Source organism: Halyomorpha halys, unplaced genomic scaffold (genome assembly GCF_000696795.3).
Source record: "Halyomorpha halys isolate HHAL.00 unplaced genomic scaffold, Hhal_1.1 Scaffold107.1, whole genome shotgun sequence".
NCBI lineage: Eukaryota > Metazoa > Arthropoda > Insecta > Hemiptera > Pentatomidae > Halyomorpha > Halyomorpha halys.
In genome coordinates this window covers 1,129,250-1,148,133 of record NW_027112128.1, presented here as the reverse complement: position 1 = coordinate 1,148,133, position 18,884 = coordinate 1,129,250, and the positions used below count along the sequence as shown (strand labels likewise).

Genomic DNA, 18,884 nt, shown 5'->3' with positions numbered 1-18,884 from the left:
CTTCTCTTGACTGAGACAATCAAACGTTCCGGTTACATTTGACAGCTGGTTGAATTGACAATTTGTTAAATTGGCTACTTTCATTTCTTTACATTTGGTTAAATATTTGCCATCTGTGAAGGAGAAAATGGAGACGATTGTTATTAAACAAGAGCCATTATTTTTTAATGAATCTTCCTTTAGTAAAGGTGAGGCATGTCTTAAAAGTTTAATTTTTAATGTCTAGTGTTTGACTTTCATGCATGTTATAGATTATATATATATATATATATTTTTCATTATCGTAAGTTTATTTATAACACTAAAATGCTTCAATTTTTGCCCCAATCGAAATTATTTGATAGTCCTACTTATTTTTTGTATCACCTTGCTTAGTTATTCTATCACTTTAGTTTTGTTTAACTTCTGTATACTTATATATTTTTGGAATGATTGTCAATAGATACTATTTTTAATCTTATTTTTGTTGTTTTACAGTCACTGACTACTCTTTTACAATAAAACAAGAACCAGACCTCGAATATGGTGAAATATCTCAGAGTAGTAGTATGTATATTTTATTTATTCTAGAAGTTTGAAATTTGTTTTTATTGGAAATAATATATTTTATTAGATAGATATATTATGTAATTCATAGGTTTATTATCGGAATTGACAACTGGAGTCTCTAGCTCATTTGTTGAAATAAAAGAAGAACCCTCTTTTCCACATGAAACAGGTAAAGTGTCCTTTTTCCTACATTTTTAATTAGTTACATTTCTTTTATTTTATTTAAAAGAATATACAAGTGCTGTTTTATGTTAGTTACCCAGATGATTGTTCTTGTTGCCCCAGCTGCTTCTCCTTAGATACTAAATTATAGTAGTAATCATATGTAATCTACAGGAAAAATAACAGGTGGAGATAGTGTGAAGGTTTCTATGGCGATTAAAGTAGAAATGTTTAAAAAAAATATATTGTCATATTTTTTTCATATTTTGTCTTGTTATTGCCTTTTAGACAAACCTTATCAATTACTTAAAGGAAAATCAAAACTAGTACTTAGTTTTTTTTTTTGAAGGCATAAAAGCTCTTGGTCACAATGCCTATGGATTATTATAATAAAGCTACACACACCCTCATACATTCATATGAGTCCAACATAAATAAAAAATAATATAATATAGTAAAATAAAATATTAAAATCATCGATAAATGTGCTTTTAAAAATTTAAATACCATTGTAACTTTAGCTTCCTTGTTTGTGAGAGCTTCAGATAAATTTGGTGTCATTCATATTCTGTATACTGTTGGTAAATAGTGAGAGACTTCTTCAAAAATATGTTTATTTGTGAGATTGGACGGACACTGACTTTAATCTCAGTTCATTTGAAACCCTGAGTGCATATATTTGACTTGATAATTCTATACCTTTTTATTATCTTATGTCTTTGTCTGTTAGTTCATATTTTCTTCTTGCAGTGATTGCATATTTCTTAACTAGTATCCTTTCAATGTTTCTTCTTTTAATCACTATATTGGATCATTAATTTGTACTGGTTATTTAGATATGTGATGTTACCGTTTCCAGCAATTCTTGCTACTTTTACGCTGTTAGTCCAGATATCTATTAGTACTTAGTAGTAAGCTCTTCGATGGCATTATCGTTATATGAGTCTTAAAGGCTTTCTGATTACTGGATAGGAGTTATTCTAGCTTCAATAACATTTTATTCCTCCAATATTGCAATGTAGATTAATCCTTGTTAAAAGATTCTTTAAGTTCATAATTTGGATATTACCATTTGAACTATACGTTCAATAATAATAGTAAGCCATCTTTTCTTCAAGTCTTTTTAATTTGTATCCATGGGCCAGTTTAGCTCTATTATATTTGTACTTATAGATTGCTTATTTTTTATTAGATGTGGAAGAGAACCATTTTGAAGCAGATCAAAAACCTTTTAATAAATGGAATCAACCTTCAACTTCTTTATGTAAGTTCCTACATTACCCGTTATTTTATCAACTCAATATAATTCGAACACAAAGAGTGACATTACCATTAAATATGTTAAATTGACATTTTTTTTTCTTGATCTCTTAATTTTAGATATATGATACTGTCTTATATTTTGATTCAACATATATTCACATAACATACCCTGTGAAAATTTGTATTATTGACCTTGTTGTTCTGGGATTTAGAAGATATAAGTAAAATTAATTGACACTTGAAATGTGATTAGTATTGACAAATTTGTTATTAACTGATTAGTCATTAAACTTTTAGGAACTGATTCTAAACTAAAAAAAATTCTATTAGTATACATATGTATTTGAACAGTCTGTATTGCATTTATACAAAATGCCTTATTTTAGCCTTTCCTATTTACAGGTATAGCAGAAGAAATTAAGGATACTATAAAGTTGGAAAGATGTAACTCCCCAAAAGGTATTAATAGTTTTTAAATTAACATAATTTTTCTTGTCTTGTTTTTATGTTAACTGCAATGCATATGTTTTGTTGGCTTAACAAGTTAATATGCCTCTTGGCATATTTCATTAGTCGAGAATGGCATCTTCCAGTTGTTTCTAGTTTATGTTACAACTTGAGTAGCTGATCCTAGTTTTCTTAATTATTTCATTTTTGTTAAAGCATTTAATTTATCATTCATCATCATTAAGTGAATTTATCTGGATTATGCTATTCTTGACTACTACAGATACTGAGGAGTGGAGGTGGGACCTTATTGAATAAAAATCATTTTTCAGATTGGATGTAAATAAGTCCTTGAAATACATGCCCAACTCTTCAAACGGCCTGCTATCTTACCGAAGTGAGGAAAATGTTTGGAAATAATGGAATTTCCTCATTGCTCTTTTCTGGAACATTCTCCTTAGGTTTTGTCGTCTCTATTTTAGTAAGATAATACTCTCTTGTGTGTCTTGATTGACTCTTTAGTAGAATTTTTATTTTCTCATATGATCAAATACCATCTTTAGGTTCGCATCTAATTTATATATACCTTTGTATGAGCATGCAAGATTTGTTTTGATATTCTATTATGTATTTACTGTTCTACTGATCCAGTATACTCACTGTTTACATACTGCTTTTAGGTATGCTTGTTTCATATTTAAGTTCTATAGGGAAAGAGGATACAGATGCTATCTATGCTTTTTTTTTTTTCATTATAATTATTTTTTACTAAACAATTTTCATTTCTGTAATAACATTTGTAGTTTATGGGATTAGAGGAATGGACTATCTATTATTTTCAGCTTCTTGCTTTTTATTATTTATTTTTCAGGGCTTTGTTTATGTTTGTTATTTTATTATTTATTTTTTTACTTTGCTAAATGTAATATAACCTACAAATATACGAATATCTAATTAAACAAAATTGTTTCTATTAAAATCAAATTGCATGCAGTAATTTCAATAACAGAAATATGTCAGCTACCCATCGAAAGATTAACAATTAAGAATCCTTATATTTCTTCAATATAAATATTTGTTAAAACAATGGGTATGTACTCAGCTCTATTTTCTTGTGTTTTTGCCATGCATTTGTGCCTGAACAATAGCTGTCCTATGTTATATAATATTGAATTAGTGTTGATTACATATCTTCCCTCCTTCCTTGCAACATTAAGGGGCATTCAACACTTACCTTAATGTTTTTGGAGTATTAAACTTATGTGTTAGGTTGCACTGCCACTAATCGAACTTTACTTCTTATTTTGAAATTACACAATCCTATTCTATTCAGAGCTTTCTCTGCGTATTGAACTCTTATACAGCCAAAACATTGGCCATAGTTCTTGTCTTTGTTAGGATACAGGATTAATCAGAGTTGGGCAGAAATTAGTTGTAGCTATAATTATAGCTTATTTCAATGTAGTCATTATGGATAAATATTTTAGTTATTAATATTTCATAACTACAAAAAAATACCTAGCTACTTATTTCAGCTTAATTTACAAGCATTAGTTATAGGAAATTACATAACAACTAATCTTTTAATTATTAATCCATAACAATTAAATTAGTTGAGCTATAGTTTTAGCCAGAGCTAAATTTTGCCTGATTCTAGGTCTGATAACCTTTTATTTTGGATGAATTCATTTCATTCATTTATTATTGATGCAACAGATGCATGAAGCGATACTTGGCCAGCAGACAAATTTTTGTTGTTGTATGGGCTCTGGAGCCATTCCGGTTATGGGATGCCCTCTTAGGGTACCAAAACCTCTATTAATTGTGTATTTGGCCTTTTGTGGGATTGGAAAAACCTAGCTGTTGATAAGTTTGTATTTATCAGGTACTAAACCATAGACCAGGACTTTCCAATCTTCTACCTGTAGATACATTTTTTGGATATCTATCTCTCTTTCTTTTTAACTTTTATAGATATTACATGCCATAAAAAATTATTCTCTTACATCTTCAAACTATATAAAATTTCTAATAAACCTATGTAGAAAAATAAGTTATATTCAAACTAAATTGGTATGATAAAAGCAAATGTAAAATCATGTAATCTGTTGATATTCCTTTAATTATTAGAATTATACAAAATTGAACTAAAAAAACAAAACAAAAAAAAAAACAGGTGTTTTAGATCGATTTTAGAATTATAAAATAACAAGATATAACAATGCCTCCATGATGTCAATGGTTCTCTCCTCAGCAGATCGATGTGCCATTGGATATTAATCCTTTGATCTATCTCTTTATCACTCCTTCAGTCAATCATTGTAAGTCTATGCCATGACTGGATCACCTACCTTAAACTCCCTCCGATTTATCTCTCCTACATTATCATCCTCACCATGTCCCATCACCTCTACAGCTGATCTGAGTGTTATGGTATGTGGTGCTGTTTTATAAGCCATTAGGAAAACATTAATTTTCTTCAATGATCTCTTGATGGTTTGGAAGTGCAATTCTTTCTAGTTATTTGATGACAGATGGTGTGGTATAGTTGTCATGCACCTAATAATTCTGTAGTGTTACTAGAATCTCTTGAACACACCAGAGGTAAAATTGATACCATTATCAATCAGCAATGCCAATGGAATTTCAAATTGAGCAAATGTCTCTTGTAAGCGATCAGTAATGTTCTTAGTATTTTTTTTTCTCACCTAGAACACCTTGAACCCCTTGGAAAAAACATTTATAATAGCTAGGGAAGTCTGGTTTCAATAGGTTTCAGCTTGATAGAAGTGAACTATTTCAAAAGGTTGGGATCTTCTCACTGATGTATCAGTCTTTGGCTGTGTTGTCTGATGCACTCCACAAGTCCTGCAATATTTCCGAGACCAATTCTGGCCTTTGTCCCTAAGGTATATTCAGTGCTTAATTGTATTAATGGGTCATTATATAAATTTACAGTTATGGAGCCCTGTTATAACAAACAATCCTAATTTAAGTAGTATGCTTTGTAGTTATTCAACCTGTATGCATTATGTCAACTGCTTAGGTGCTCTCATCCTATGCTATTTGAGCTCTTATTTTGAATATTATCATTCAATGCTTACTTCCTTAGTTCTCTCTTTGAAATCTTATTGTAATTTTATTTTCACTATTGTGTTTTTGAAGTTTCTATTACTATAGTCTGACTTGATGTTACCTTAGTTCTTTACTAATAATTACATCAACAGGATTGTTTTAAAATTGTTAAATACAATCAGAAACAACAATAAATTACAATGTCTGCTGATGAGTACATTAATAAAACAGGAACCTGCTTTCTGATAAGCGTATAATCGGATTCTGCTGATACACAGTAACATTTTATAGCTACGGCACCAACCATCGCACCCGCTGATATGGTTTAAACTGTATGATAGTTGCTGTTATGAAAGTAAATACTGATATGATGTCACTATCATACAGTATTCACTATCATTACAGAATTTACTGTCATAATAGTGATAGATGTGACTGAAAATTGCTAGAGTGTGAACGAGTTTAATGTCACTGCTGCTACATGTACTGTCAAGTATTATATCATCAGACCTAGTGTGACAATACTATTAAGTAGATGATAGTTGATGTTTAAACTGTATGATAGTTGTGAACTGACATGATGTCAACTATCATACAGTTTACCTGTAGGTTGGTGGCTATGATAGTTGTTGGAATAGTTGTAAACTATCTCCCTACAATGTAGTTATCTCCAGTAATGTTTATTGATTTTAAACATTATTTTAGAGATATATTGTTTTATTTCAATGAATGGTCATTGAATGAATAATTATTTCAAGAAATAAACACTAGTAGTTATTTGATTGAAGTTACTTTATCAAATAATCATTTAATGCATAATCGTTATTTAAGAAATAATTATTTCATGATGTGACCCTTTAATTTTTTTAATGATCGCTTTATTTAAAAAGTCTAAGTAAAACCATTATTTTTGGTTGTACAATATTTTCAGCTAGGGAGGAACACTAATTCCTAAATATCGAACACAAAGTCCTATAAGATTTGTTAATAATCAGCGAGGAAATCAGTTGTAAACTTTAAATCTTGGGGACTATGCTTTAAAGTTAGATGTTGTTATTCTTTGATTTAACCCACTATTTGTGAATCCTTAGTTCTCATTCTGCTATATTAAACCAATTTTCATTGGAAAGAAAATTGTAGGTTGTTCAAGAGAAGTTTTAAGACATTTTTGCATGTTTTAATGATTGCTTGCACTTGTGAAGACATGCACTTTTGTATTATTGTAAGAAAATATTGTGTTCTTATTTTTAATTTTTTGAACATTGAAATAAAATCTTTTTATTAATTGGCAATAAACTTTTATTGTTAAAGAAAATACACTTTACTTACATTATTTAGGTAATAAATTAATTTGTTTAGAATATTTTCATTTTCAGCATAATAGACATGTTGGAACTTATTAATTTTATTGGTTATTAATTTTTAATATCAACCTTAAATTAAAATTATTTGATGAAAATTTATAAAAAAAAATTTATCAATTTTCTTTATCTTTGCTTATAGTTATATAAATTTTTCTGTAATAGATTTAATGAATTCCCAATTTATCAAATCTTAAAAGGTGAACTAAGCTTGACTTTTTTATATTTTAATTTATTAAAAAATAAAAAAACTTGTCCTTCAAGGTTTTAGCATTAATCGTTATTAAAGCTTCATTGTACATTTCAATTTTAATTATGTTGTTTTTATTTTGTTTAGATCAACCATTCCTTTGCTACCACTGTGGGGAAACATCTCATGATATATCAGATTTAGAAGTGCATATAAAAGTTCACCACCTTTGGGAATTGGACTTCTTGCAGGAAGTAAAAGGAACTACCAAGCATGAGTTATTTAGATGTCCTTATTGCAAATTCAAGTCTTCAATAATTAGTAGTCTCAAGGTTCATGTAACATCAAAACATTCAAAGAAAAAACCTCTTGTCTGTCCACAATGTGAATTCAAGTGTATCCAAGCTGGCTCGTTTAATAGGCACGTTATAGAGGTTCATGGTGCTGGGGTGAAACCATTTGCTTGTCCCCATTGCGACTACAGAGCAATGCGCCCAAGTGTCATAAAGTACCATGTTATGGCTAAGCACGATAGACTAAAACCTCATTCCTGCCCACATTGTCAGTTCAAGACAGCTCACACATCGCATCTCAAAGCTCATATTCAAGCTTTACATGATAAGATTAAGCCTTATGCTTGCCCTCATTGCCAATTTAAATCAGCTCATTCCACGTATCTTAAATTCCATGTAATGGCCATGCATGGCACTGACAAACCTTATGCCTGCCCCCACTGTCCTTACCGATCGGTTCAATCAGGTCATGTAAAGTACCATGTCAAAGCTGTTCATGAAAAAAAAAAATTGTATGCTTGCCCGCATTGTGATTTCCGATCTGCCCACAATAGCTATCTCAAGATTCATATCAGATCAAAGCATGATAAAGTAAAGCCATATACTTGTCCACATTGTGACTATGCATCTGCTGAATCTGGACATCTTAGGTCACATATAATGGCAAGGCATGAAAAGAGAAAACCCTTTGCTTGTGATAGATGTGATTTCAGGTCGGCTGAGCGAATCAATCTTCAATTTCATATTATGGCCAGGCATGACAAGGTGAAACCTTATGGTTGTCCGCAATGTGAATATCGGTGTGTCCAGTCTGGGCACCTTAAGTCCCACATAACAGCGCGGCATATGAAAACCAAGCCATATGGTTGTCCACACTGTCAGTTTAAGTCAGCTCATTCTAATTACCTTAAAACTCACATATTGGCTGTGCATCAGAAGTTGAGGCCTTATTCTTGTCCACATTGTGATCATACTTCATCCCAATCGAGCCATCTTAAGTATCATATAAGAGCAAAACATGAAAAAGTAAAACGTAAGAAGACCAAGAAAGTAAGGCATCCATAGGCTATGAAAGTTGAATCATGTTCATTTTATTGGGTTTATTCAGTGAAAGTACTTTAGCAATTGAGGTGTGAAGTCATACCTGACATTCTAACTGAGATATACTATACTTAGGAAGATAATTCGATAAATGATTATCAGTGTTCTCAGTCGATAAATTTCTTATTGGTGAGGTGTTGCAACCATCAAATGGAGGGGTCGTTAAACTACTGCTTATCTCGTGAAGTTTAAAATGTTTTTCTCTGTTAACGAGAAATGATCAATACTACAACTTTGAACTCACATAATCTTATCAGAAAGAATGTGATTAGTTATTGAATTTATAGTTGTGATCTTTCAATCTTTGTATAAGCTACTGTCAAAATCATTTAAAATTGAATAAACAGAGAACTGAAAGTTATCAAGTTTTTTTGTTTACTTTCTCATTAAGTCAATCTATTGAGCTTATCTTATCGAATTATGATTGTGATATCAGAATCTTCTGTTTTTCTTCAGTAATACTCTGAAAATATTGAATTTATATTTATTATTAAGAATATAAAATAGCTTTATGGTTTATATTTTGGATAATTATACACTTGTTTTATCTACTGTAATTCTAATTGCCCGGAGAAATTTTTGTCCAACACATTTTAAAGAAGAGTTGAGATATTTTTGTCAGAAAATGTTATTGGTCTTTATATTTTACTTTAAGGAAACAAATCATTGTGCATCTATTCCCAGGGCCTCGGTTCAAGTCCAATTGTGACAGATAATTGCTGCTTTACTTTTTAATTGTGGCATTAGTGACAAAAAAAGTTTTTATTTTGTATTTTATGTAACCTATAGATTGTACTGCAAACTGAGTGTGACAGCCAGTTAGCTTTGTGAGAGTCTGTAGGATGGCCCCAGTAGAGAAAGTAACCTAGTACTATCTTTGGAATACACCCAAATCCAAATAAAAGCAAAACATTTTTTTTCAGATGTGCCACTGTTAAAGCAAACTAATCATAAATTACTCTTTTAAATGTGATCTACGCTGGGGTTGGGAGACCCTCTAGGAACATAGTCACGCCCTATAAAGTGGATGCCCTAGATTGAGGAAATAAATTGGTAGTTAAGTGTGATCCTGACTAAATCACTTCTTAGCACAACTGTTGGTCAAGAAACAGTATTTCCTTACAAAGTACTGAACCCAAGATCCTTCATGGTTTGTAGTGGTATTTTTTTTGTTTAAGAAAACAATTATTATAATATCAACATTTGTGTTATATATCACCATTACCAATAATAACCCCAATAAGTAACTAATATTATTTTATATTAATAATAAATAAATAAAAGTATTGATCATATTTTTTACTTTATCAAACATACATCAAATTGTAATGATCATACATTATTAGGGTGGAATTGAGAGTTGGAGGATTACAATTATTGAACACTGATGTTTAAAAAACCAACACTTTATTTACATATTTTACAAATATCCAAAATGAGTCGATATAGCTGATCAGTCGTCATCCTTATATTCAGTATTGATAAGGCTCTTATATCAGGAGTCAGAAATGTTCAACGCCATAATGGAGATCATTATAAATGATATATGCAAAGGGTGATCCAGAGGTCTTCAGCAATATTTGAGGAGGATAAGGTTGATCCCAGAAGCAACAAAAAAGCCCATATAGATTATGGTTCCGTTCTCTATAGGCAATGAGAAGTTTTTTTTTTGGTCATGTTCTCTGTTTAATTGTAATCATTTAAAAACTATTTAAATTTGGTAAAACTATTTAAATTTTATTTACAGTATAGTGAACTAGACAATTTTTTCTTTAAAAACAAAACAAATCTGTATTTTTTAAAACCATTCCCAGAGGGTTTTTCAAGCTGCTAATAAAAAAAATATTTTCACAGGAAATTTTATTTTAATATGACTTTATATTCACGGATGTTTTGATCTGAGTCGAATTGACTGTAAATTAAATCACACTAACTATTGTAAGTAAAACTATAGCTGGTGGTTATTGAAAGTTTAAGCTTAAACAGTGTAGAATATCAACCAAACATAATTGGTCAAATTAATAAAAAACAATTTTTGCTTTAACTTCTTAAAAGATATTGAAAAAAAAAATATTTACTCTCAGAGCCTTTTATTATTATTTAGTTACTACTAATTATAATAATAATATATAGTTTCTATATATCTATCATATGTAGTTAACTTAGAATCTGGTCCAACAACCACTTCTGGCTATCCAGAACTACATGGAGCAGGTGCAGTACAAGAGGATTGGGAAGGTAAAACATGCTTGGAGATAATGTGGGATTTGGTACTGAGATAGTTCCATATCAATCTTATTAAATTCCCTCCAATACTTTCGTTCACAGATGGTCAAACGTATTTTTCTTGATAGATCTATTTTTCATTAAAAAAATAAAAAGCCTTAAAACGGCTGGACCCTCTTCAGTAGGAAGTTGTAAGCAAGGTCCACTCTAAATTTCAACCACTATTGCTTACTCATGCAAAAAATTAAATTTTCTAGATACGCTTATGTTTGCAAAATTAGTACTGAATCTAAAAAACCGGTGGTTCTTGAATTTTTAAAAGTTTTTTTTTCCGAAAAAAAGCATAAAAACACGGAAGCAGTAAAATCTGTCAATATTTTTTGATTACAATACAGAAAAAAATAAATCGATGTTATATAGTTATTCTCATTGTGTTTATGATTGCCATATCATGTTCAACTTGGAATCATTCATAAACTAATAGAAAGAACATTGAATTTATAGGTTATGTAGTACTATTTCTATGAAGTGTTATCATCTACTTTTGTGATGATATGTTTCCTTTAATTTCACCAATCTTAATTTTATACCTCTTTATAATGAAAATAGTTTAAATCGAAAGCAATAGTTCAAACTAATCCAACGTTCACCATGTTTGCTTCTTGAACACACTAGAGTGTGGATATCGACTCTTAACCAAGCATTAGTAGGCATTTTGAATTTGAGGCAGGAAGCAAACACTTGGATCTGGCTTAAAAAGTGTGCTTACTTTAAAGTGATATGACGGACAAAGCTGAAAAAAAAATAAAGTGCAGGAATTAAACATGAAAAGGGTAAAGGTAACTTACCACATATTTCTCGAGATAGCCATCAAATGCCGTCATGTGTCCACTATAATCCCAGATGATTAACTGTGAGTAGTAAATCCATTCTAAAAAAATAACTGTCCTTAAATACTTGGAAATGGAGGAATACCTGCCATAAGAAAAAATAAATGAAAAACTATGGGCTACAACAAATCAATATAAAAAATAACATTACGTGGGATGAGAACACTTCTGTTGTAATGTTAAAAAACAAAGAATCGGCAGAGAACAAAAGAGGAAGTAACAAGACGAGTGAACATGGAAAACAGCAGAGTAGGGGAGGGAATAATCGGTTGATTTAACCCAAAACCATTTGTATCATACCCGTTGTTTTTAAATATAAAATTCCTAGTAGCTACAACTAAATTTCAAAGGGTTTATTTGTTAAAATTTTATTATATTTATTTTCAGGAAATTAATTTTCACTTTTTTTTTTGTACAACTGAACGACGTTTTGGGCTCAATTACATAATTAGGAGAAAAATAAATATTTATTTACTTATTATAAAGAAATATAAATATTATTGAAAATATTGTTATATGGCAACAGGATGCGTTACAAACGTGACGAAAATTTGTTTCATGTTAAATTGTTATAGTGCTTCAATGAAAACAAAAAAATAGGCAAAAGATCACGTTTCGTAAAACGGTCGTGTAATAACAGAGGTTGTAATTGTGGTATGAACTTGTTCAAGGGCTCACATTGTGGTTTTTGTAGGTGCCAACCAAAAATTAAAATAATGATTAATTTTCGCGGATATTGTGAAAACGTAAAAAAAACCGAAAAATATCTGGCAATAATACTCTAGCGACCATGTTTGCTAATTAGTAATCTTTTGATTAATCAAAATGCAAATAAGCAACTATCAATCATTTGTTAAAAAGTTACGTAAACTTACGTCTTCACCTTAGGATGAGGGTATGCCCCACTTCAAACAGAAAATGAAGTAAAAAGTGGGGAGTTGATCACGCCTTCATTGTCCAGGTTAGCGTTGATGTAAGTGGGAATTTCTCCCTTTTATATATTACCACTACGTCGTTATCGATAAATTTGTATGTTGAAGCCACCGCAAATCAACGAAGTCTTTTAGAAGGAAGCTCCAAAGAAAAACAAAATGGCAGGGATATAAACATTTATTTGACATGGCTAACTATTAACATAAACATCTAATCAAAACAAAACATTTATAAATAAAATTAATAAATAGGAATTAAAATAGAATTAGCAAACTAAATAATGAAAATGGATGAACATATTTACATAAATTACAGCTCAATTTGACGGTTACCTATTGGTAACCTGTATTATTATACATAATACAATACTGTGGGACGAGAGGGAGTGAAGAGATGGTCCTAAAGAAAAGTTGATCTTAAAACTTCGATAGGTCAGAGAAAGTTTTTTCTGGTTGTAACAGTAATGTATACTTATATATGTATCGATGCAAAGAAATAGACGCTGCGCTTCTTTCAAAAGTGGGCCCACGTCTATAACGGCTCAGTAATGTATTCCTATTTTAATTAAATTAGTCAGCACAATGATATCCATTAAACGCAGTGAACTGTATTGTTAATCAATTGTTATTAATCACAATTAACAATCATGACGTATTAATGAGAAGAGCGGCCTCAGGGTCAAAACTACTGAGGGGCAAGGTGTAGTCAATCAGGTTGATATTTCAGCAGGGTAAAGGCGAATGAAACCAACGTTTAAAAATAATTATATAAGTGCTTATTAGTTATTACATTTATTTGATTGAAAAAAATAATAATTTTTTCACTTCTATGAAAGGTATTAAAAATCAAAACCACTCCTGGTTTTACAATGAATAATAGTGAAAAGTTAAATTTAATGGCAAGTACGGCTGAAAGGATTATTCTTTTTTATGTCCTCGGTGTCGGCGGCGAGCTAGTCTTCAGTCCACATGGTATGAGGCGATCTATGGTATTAAATGAGGGGACTTGCAGATTGAATTGGGGTGGTAGTCTAGGAGCTTCTAGACCTTTTTCTGCTGTGCATACACTGGCGTCTATTGTGAAGGCGAGGTCGAAGCGATTTCTGGTGACGGCCTGTGTAGTTGGAACTTCCAGCTTGTCCGGGGGGCTTCAAAGACAGCAGCAATGCATCCACCACGCGATTCAAACCTCTAGTGGCCAGGCGGGGGAAAAGCGCTCTCCTCAGCCATCTGAATTATTGAAACTGAATAATATGGTTCGCGGAATTTCGAAGGCGCAATGGCAGTTTGCACTGTACCAAAACGTTTAACAAAAAAAATCTTAAAACAAACACATAACGCAGACAGGACTGGTAATGAGTTATAATGGTGGAAACTAATTATTAGCTACAATTATAATTATTAATTATAGTTAATTAATTAAAATAATTAGCTACAACTGATTTAAAATGTAAATCATCGGCCAGTTGCTAGACGACGCCTACTAATACTAACTGTAAGTAAATACTATTTACAAATTGATTTAATCATTTAGTCATTCAAGTTCAAATCAACAATTGTAATGTAAACTGAGACAAGTCAGTAATTGGTCACTAAAATCCTTTGACACACCCAATGGTTTCCATGAGGTCCTTTTTTGGTTTTACTTTTCTTGGAAGCTTCCACTCTCTGTTATGTTCTTTCTAAGAAGTAAGTAACAGTACTTCATACCCCCTCCACTAGCGGTTACAAATAGGAAACAACTCATATTCGAATGCATTTCTGAGGTATTAAATTGAGTCTCAAGGATGTACCCAGGATCAAAACTAGGGGGGGGGAAACCATGGTCGTTCAGGTTGACATTGCAGCAAGGAAAAGGCATATGAAACCCAAAGGTTTTGGGAAATTATAGTAGAGCTTTTAGTCATTATTATTATTTGCTTGGAAATTTTTTTTTTTAAATTAATGTTTTTATTTACTTCTTGGGGATGAGAGGCATCTGTCCCTACTGGATCTCACTGGGTATGCCCATGTCAGGCCTCACATATGTATATTTCTTAATAATAAAGTTTATGAACAAATCTTGAACCATTTTGGGCCATCTCTAAGCCATTTTCCGATTATTTTTTTTTTTTACATTTTTGCAAAAAGTTATTATTTTCAGAAGAAATTTTTATATAAAACAAAAGCCAAAATTACAATTATTCTAATCGAATATCCAAAAATCATTATATTTCTTTGTTTTTAAATTGTTGGAAAATAGTTGTTGATGGGTTTTAATAGTCTGAAACTCAATTTTTTAGCCTTCACAGCATTTATAGATAATAACTATTTTTTTCTGTTCAAACATGTAAAAAAACATGTTTTTTTAAAATATATTAAACGTTAAAAAATTACTTTTCTGCACACACACACACATATATAATTTAACATAATGGTCTTAAATACAGATTTTTGCTAAAACATGTAGAATTGTTTGAAAGATGTCATGCAGAAGTCAAACAAAATAAACAAAACACTTCAAGTATGATACTGTTTATTTATGATTTGTAGAATATTTTGGCAGCATATTTAAACATATATTTTAATAACAATAATCAACAATTAATTAGCTTTGTAACAAATAACAAAAAACTTACCAGGAAAATCTGTAACTAATCAGTCTGTTTATTTTAGAGAGAGTGTAAAAAAAAAAAAAATTAGTTTAAGAGCTAATTATAGTTTGCATTTGAAGAGTTCACAGAAAAAATGCTTCAGCTCACTTTTAGTATTTTCAATTATTCATGCTCATACTGATAGGCAATAGTCTAAGGGTTTAACAAAATTTTCATAACCATCAAATTGTTAAATTTTATTATGCAATTAAAAGAGAAACATTAAACTGTAATTTTTTGAGACTCATTGAATCATTTTTTCTGTGGACTCATTTGTTGGAGCAAAAATATATTTTATCAATTTTAAATTTTGTTAATTCATTAGCAGTAATAATTTAGTGATAGTTCATAATTTAATATGTAATAGTACTTAAGTTTTGTAGTAGTTTATATAGTATACCAATATTTTTAAGTACTAATTATCTTTATTTATATATATTTCATTTTTTAATGATAAACTTTTACTAAAATAAGGCATAAGATAAAATTAACTTGAATATGACAGCCCTATTGGAATGGTTAATTGTTTAAGTACATATTCATTATAATTTCCTACATTATATAATTTAATATTGTCAGTTACAGGCACTTTAAATCTATCAATAAATTAAAATTTAAATGAGAAATCATATCATAGGAATCAAATTAAAGCCCAATTCCATATTTTGGCCTAAATGAGTCAAAGACAAATATTAACATATTTTGGCTTGTATGATATAATCTAAATAGATTAAATAAGTAAAAAACAACCAATAACAACAATAAAACTAAAATAAGTTATAATACAACAGTACTAGTCACATACTACCATTAGGATAACTTCTGCTACCTGTCTAATCTAGTGGCCCCAACTTAACTTGGGTAAGTTTTAGTAACCATATTAAAAAAAGTTGGTATGAGAAAAATATCACTTATAAGATAAAAGAGCCTGCTTTTAATTGGTCCCACCATTTTCCCTGAGTTAGTTATTCAACATTTTGCTGTTGACAGGCTAGTGATGACAATCATGAAATTATTATTTTTTTAAAAAATAAATCTAGCAGTTTATGATACTACAATAGGGAATCTAAGTTAAAAATGGAATTAAAAATAAGATCTAGTTTCAATGATATCAAATATAATTAGATATTAGAGTTAATAGTGAAGCAGATAAAGCATTACTATTCTTTATCAATATTACCGCAATTCAAATTCTGGCTAGGAATACTAAATTACTTTTCCCGATTTCAAATAAAATTTGAAAAATAAAACCTATTTTTCCCGACATTAAATTAGTATCGATTGTCAGATGAAAATTTTGGTTAAAGTTTTAATTCCTGAATCCAATCAGCTAAAGAAAACAAAAAATTACTCAGAGTATTGATCAGTCATTCACAGCACTTACATTGTAACATCCTTAGCAATGCCTACTCTTTAGTGCCTTTAATAATACTTTTTATTTTATTTTTATGATTTAGTAGGTATTGCAAAAAGAAGAAAAAAGAATATCACAGATGTGGTGATATATTATTAAATAGATGAAAGTTCAGTCGTTAAAAGATAACATACGTTGGCAATCTTTTTACTAACTACTATCAAGATAAATTTGTTGTATACGAATGAATATTGAACCACAACAATAAATACATTGTGAATTCCGAAATATTAATCTTTGCTCAGTTGAATCAACCCATTTAGGGTTAACAAAATACGAGGATAGAATAAAAAAAGAAAGAATAAAAAGGGCTTCTCTAAGTAAGGAAGGAATGTAACCGAAGACAATACATTATAAGAAGCTATAACTAAGACTAAGAAGTTTTAGTTAGAAATAAAAAATAACATTGAATGCTAATTGAGAATAGGTAAGTATAGTTTTTGTTTTTATGATTAAAATAGTAGATGAGATCTCATCTATTTTAGTTTAATGTTAGAGTTAAGTTAATAAAAGTAATGTTTAGATTATTATCTAATATTCCTTGTTATTTTTTATATGACCAAATTAATAGCTTTTCGCATTGTTTAAAACTAATAAAATAAGTCAGCAGGGATCCCTAGCATCTAAGCATAATCAGAAGTGGGAAAGGTAAGGAGCAGGTTGCCTCGACTTTAAGCTGGGTCAAAAGATTAGACAAGTGCTTAGTTATAAGATGCAAATTAACTACTAAGATTCAAACCCAGAACCTATTCCCACACCTACAATCATGATACTCTTATGCTAAGAGAAACAGCATGCTGATAACTTCAACATGTCAGCATATGATACCACTATAATTCCACAATACTAAGCACTTAATTTCATTTTGAATAGGTTTTCATATAGTTATTATATTGATTGCACTCAGGTTGGCATAACATAGACAAATAACAACTAACAATTATATACAGGTACTGGTAGAATTCAGGCAACTATTCGACACTGGACAACTGGTTCAGGATTTTCAATATCGTTCTTGCTCTGGACTAACCTCAGCTCCAAATGTTCAGGTCTCGGGGATGAGCCTTTAGATAGTTCTAAAAATAACAAGTAATTGAGTTAAAGAAAAAAAACAAGAGTTTCTACCATCCTAAGTATTCTTGATAATGAATTGTTAAAAAGATACTGCTAATTATAAAACTGTACCCAAAGCATGTGAGAGTGTTTTCTTTAAAACAGCTTGTAAGGTGCCTATAGTATTTTCTAATGACTTAGTAAGATTATTATCAGTCTTATGCATCCATGCCAAAAATAAAGCAGCAAAGAGATCTCCAGTTCCAGTAAAGTTTGAATTTAATTTTGGTATGTCGACAATGACTTTTGTCTTCTTTCCACCTAAGTGAAGCATACAAAATTTATTTAATTTTAAAAAGCTATTTAAACAAAATAAAAAAAAAAGTGAAGAAAAATAAAATGAAAGAGTAACCTTTTATACTGCTAGCAAAAGCAACTAATTTTTTTTCATCACCCAACTCGGAGGAAGATACGACTACATGTTTGCAACCTTTATCATGGAAGCTGTCAATCGCTGCCCAAGCATCATCTACATTTTTTATCTGCTTGCCAGTCAGAAGTCTGTTGAATATACTTAATTATTTAAGCACTACATTTAAAATATATTATTTGAACTACGATAATTCAAAACAAACTTACTCTAACTCGTACTGGTTTGGTGTAATGATATCAGCAAGAGGGATTATGGTGTCTCTGTAGATAGGGAGAAGAGATTCAGGTACGTACATTTTTCCATTATCACCCATTACTGGATCACACACTGCAAGACATACATTTTAGTACACTGATTAAAAATAAATTAATCAAATAATAAAATGTAAATTTTTAAGTATTCAAAAATGATTTAGCAGCCAAGTTATTCAAGTAATCAAAACTTAATCCATTCTAGTTAAAAACATACACAAATACAAATGAAGTTTGACAGGAAAATCTTTTATTTAATTTATATTTCTTTCTGATTTGGATTGCTTCAACTGAGTTGCAGAGAGCAGGGAAATATCCTAAGATATAGCTTTCTACAAAATAAATCTCCAATATAGTCAGCAATAAGGTCATTGGACAATGCATTGAACTTGATTTCACCGGAGCAAGAGGTCCCTAACGAAGAATTTCTGAGTTGGAAAAACAGATCATTATATTGCAATTTTTACCAAGCTTTGTCCGAATCAGGAATAAAATGGTTTGCTTCATTGCTTCAGTCTAGTGGCTTAAAAAAAGATATTTATTTCACAAAACAGGAGAGTTCATTTTCCCCATTCAAGATCAGGTGGTTGTCACCAACACTTATAGGAAAT

General features: G+C 30.3%; 2 protein-coding genes and 1 long non-coding RNA gene across 3 annotated transcripts in view; 1 reads left to right on the top strand and 2 right to left on the bottom strand.

The window, feature by feature from the left end:
- On the top strand, positions 1–8,802 carry LOC106677749 (zinc finger autosomal protein). The gene is made up of 6 exons (XM_014415843.2): positions 1–188; positions 478–546; positions 638–718; positions 1,904–1,975; positions 2,377–2,433; positions 7,195–8,802. The coding sequence occupies exons 1-6, from the start codon at positions 128–130 to the stop codon at positions 8,403–8,405; spliced, it is 1,551 nt and encodes a 516-aa protein (XP_014271329.1). The 5' UTR covers positions 1–127; the 3' UTR covers positions 8,406–8,802.
- Positions 8,803–9,725: 923 nt separating this feature from the next.
- On the bottom strand, positions 9,726–11,928 carry LOC136796427 (uncharacterized). Its single transcript, XR_010844140.1, has 2 exons — positions 11,516–11,928; positions 9,726–10,085 (listed from the first exon to the last, which is right to left on the bottom strand). It is a non-coding gene; the product is annotated as an uncharacterized lncRNA (long non-coding RNA).
- A 3,059-nt stretch (positions 11,929–14,987) lies between these two features.
- Pdxk (pyridoxal kinase) overlaps positions 14,988–18,884 on the bottom strand; it is a 7,918-nt gene continuing 4,021 nt past the window's right edge. Inside the window, exons 4-7 of the mRNA XM_014415885.2 lie at positions 18,229–18,349; positions 18,002–18,150; positions 17,722–17,910; positions 14,988–17,612 (exon numbers count right to left, since the gene is read on the bottom strand). Coding sequence (XP_014271371.1) covers positions 17,500–17,612; positions 17,722–17,910; positions 18,002–18,150; positions 18,229–18,349 — 572 coding nt within the window. The 3' untranslated portion in view covers positions 14,988–17,499. The remainder of the gene's footprint in view (positions 17,613–17,721; positions 17,911–18,001; positions 18,151–18,228; positions 18,350–18,884) is intronic.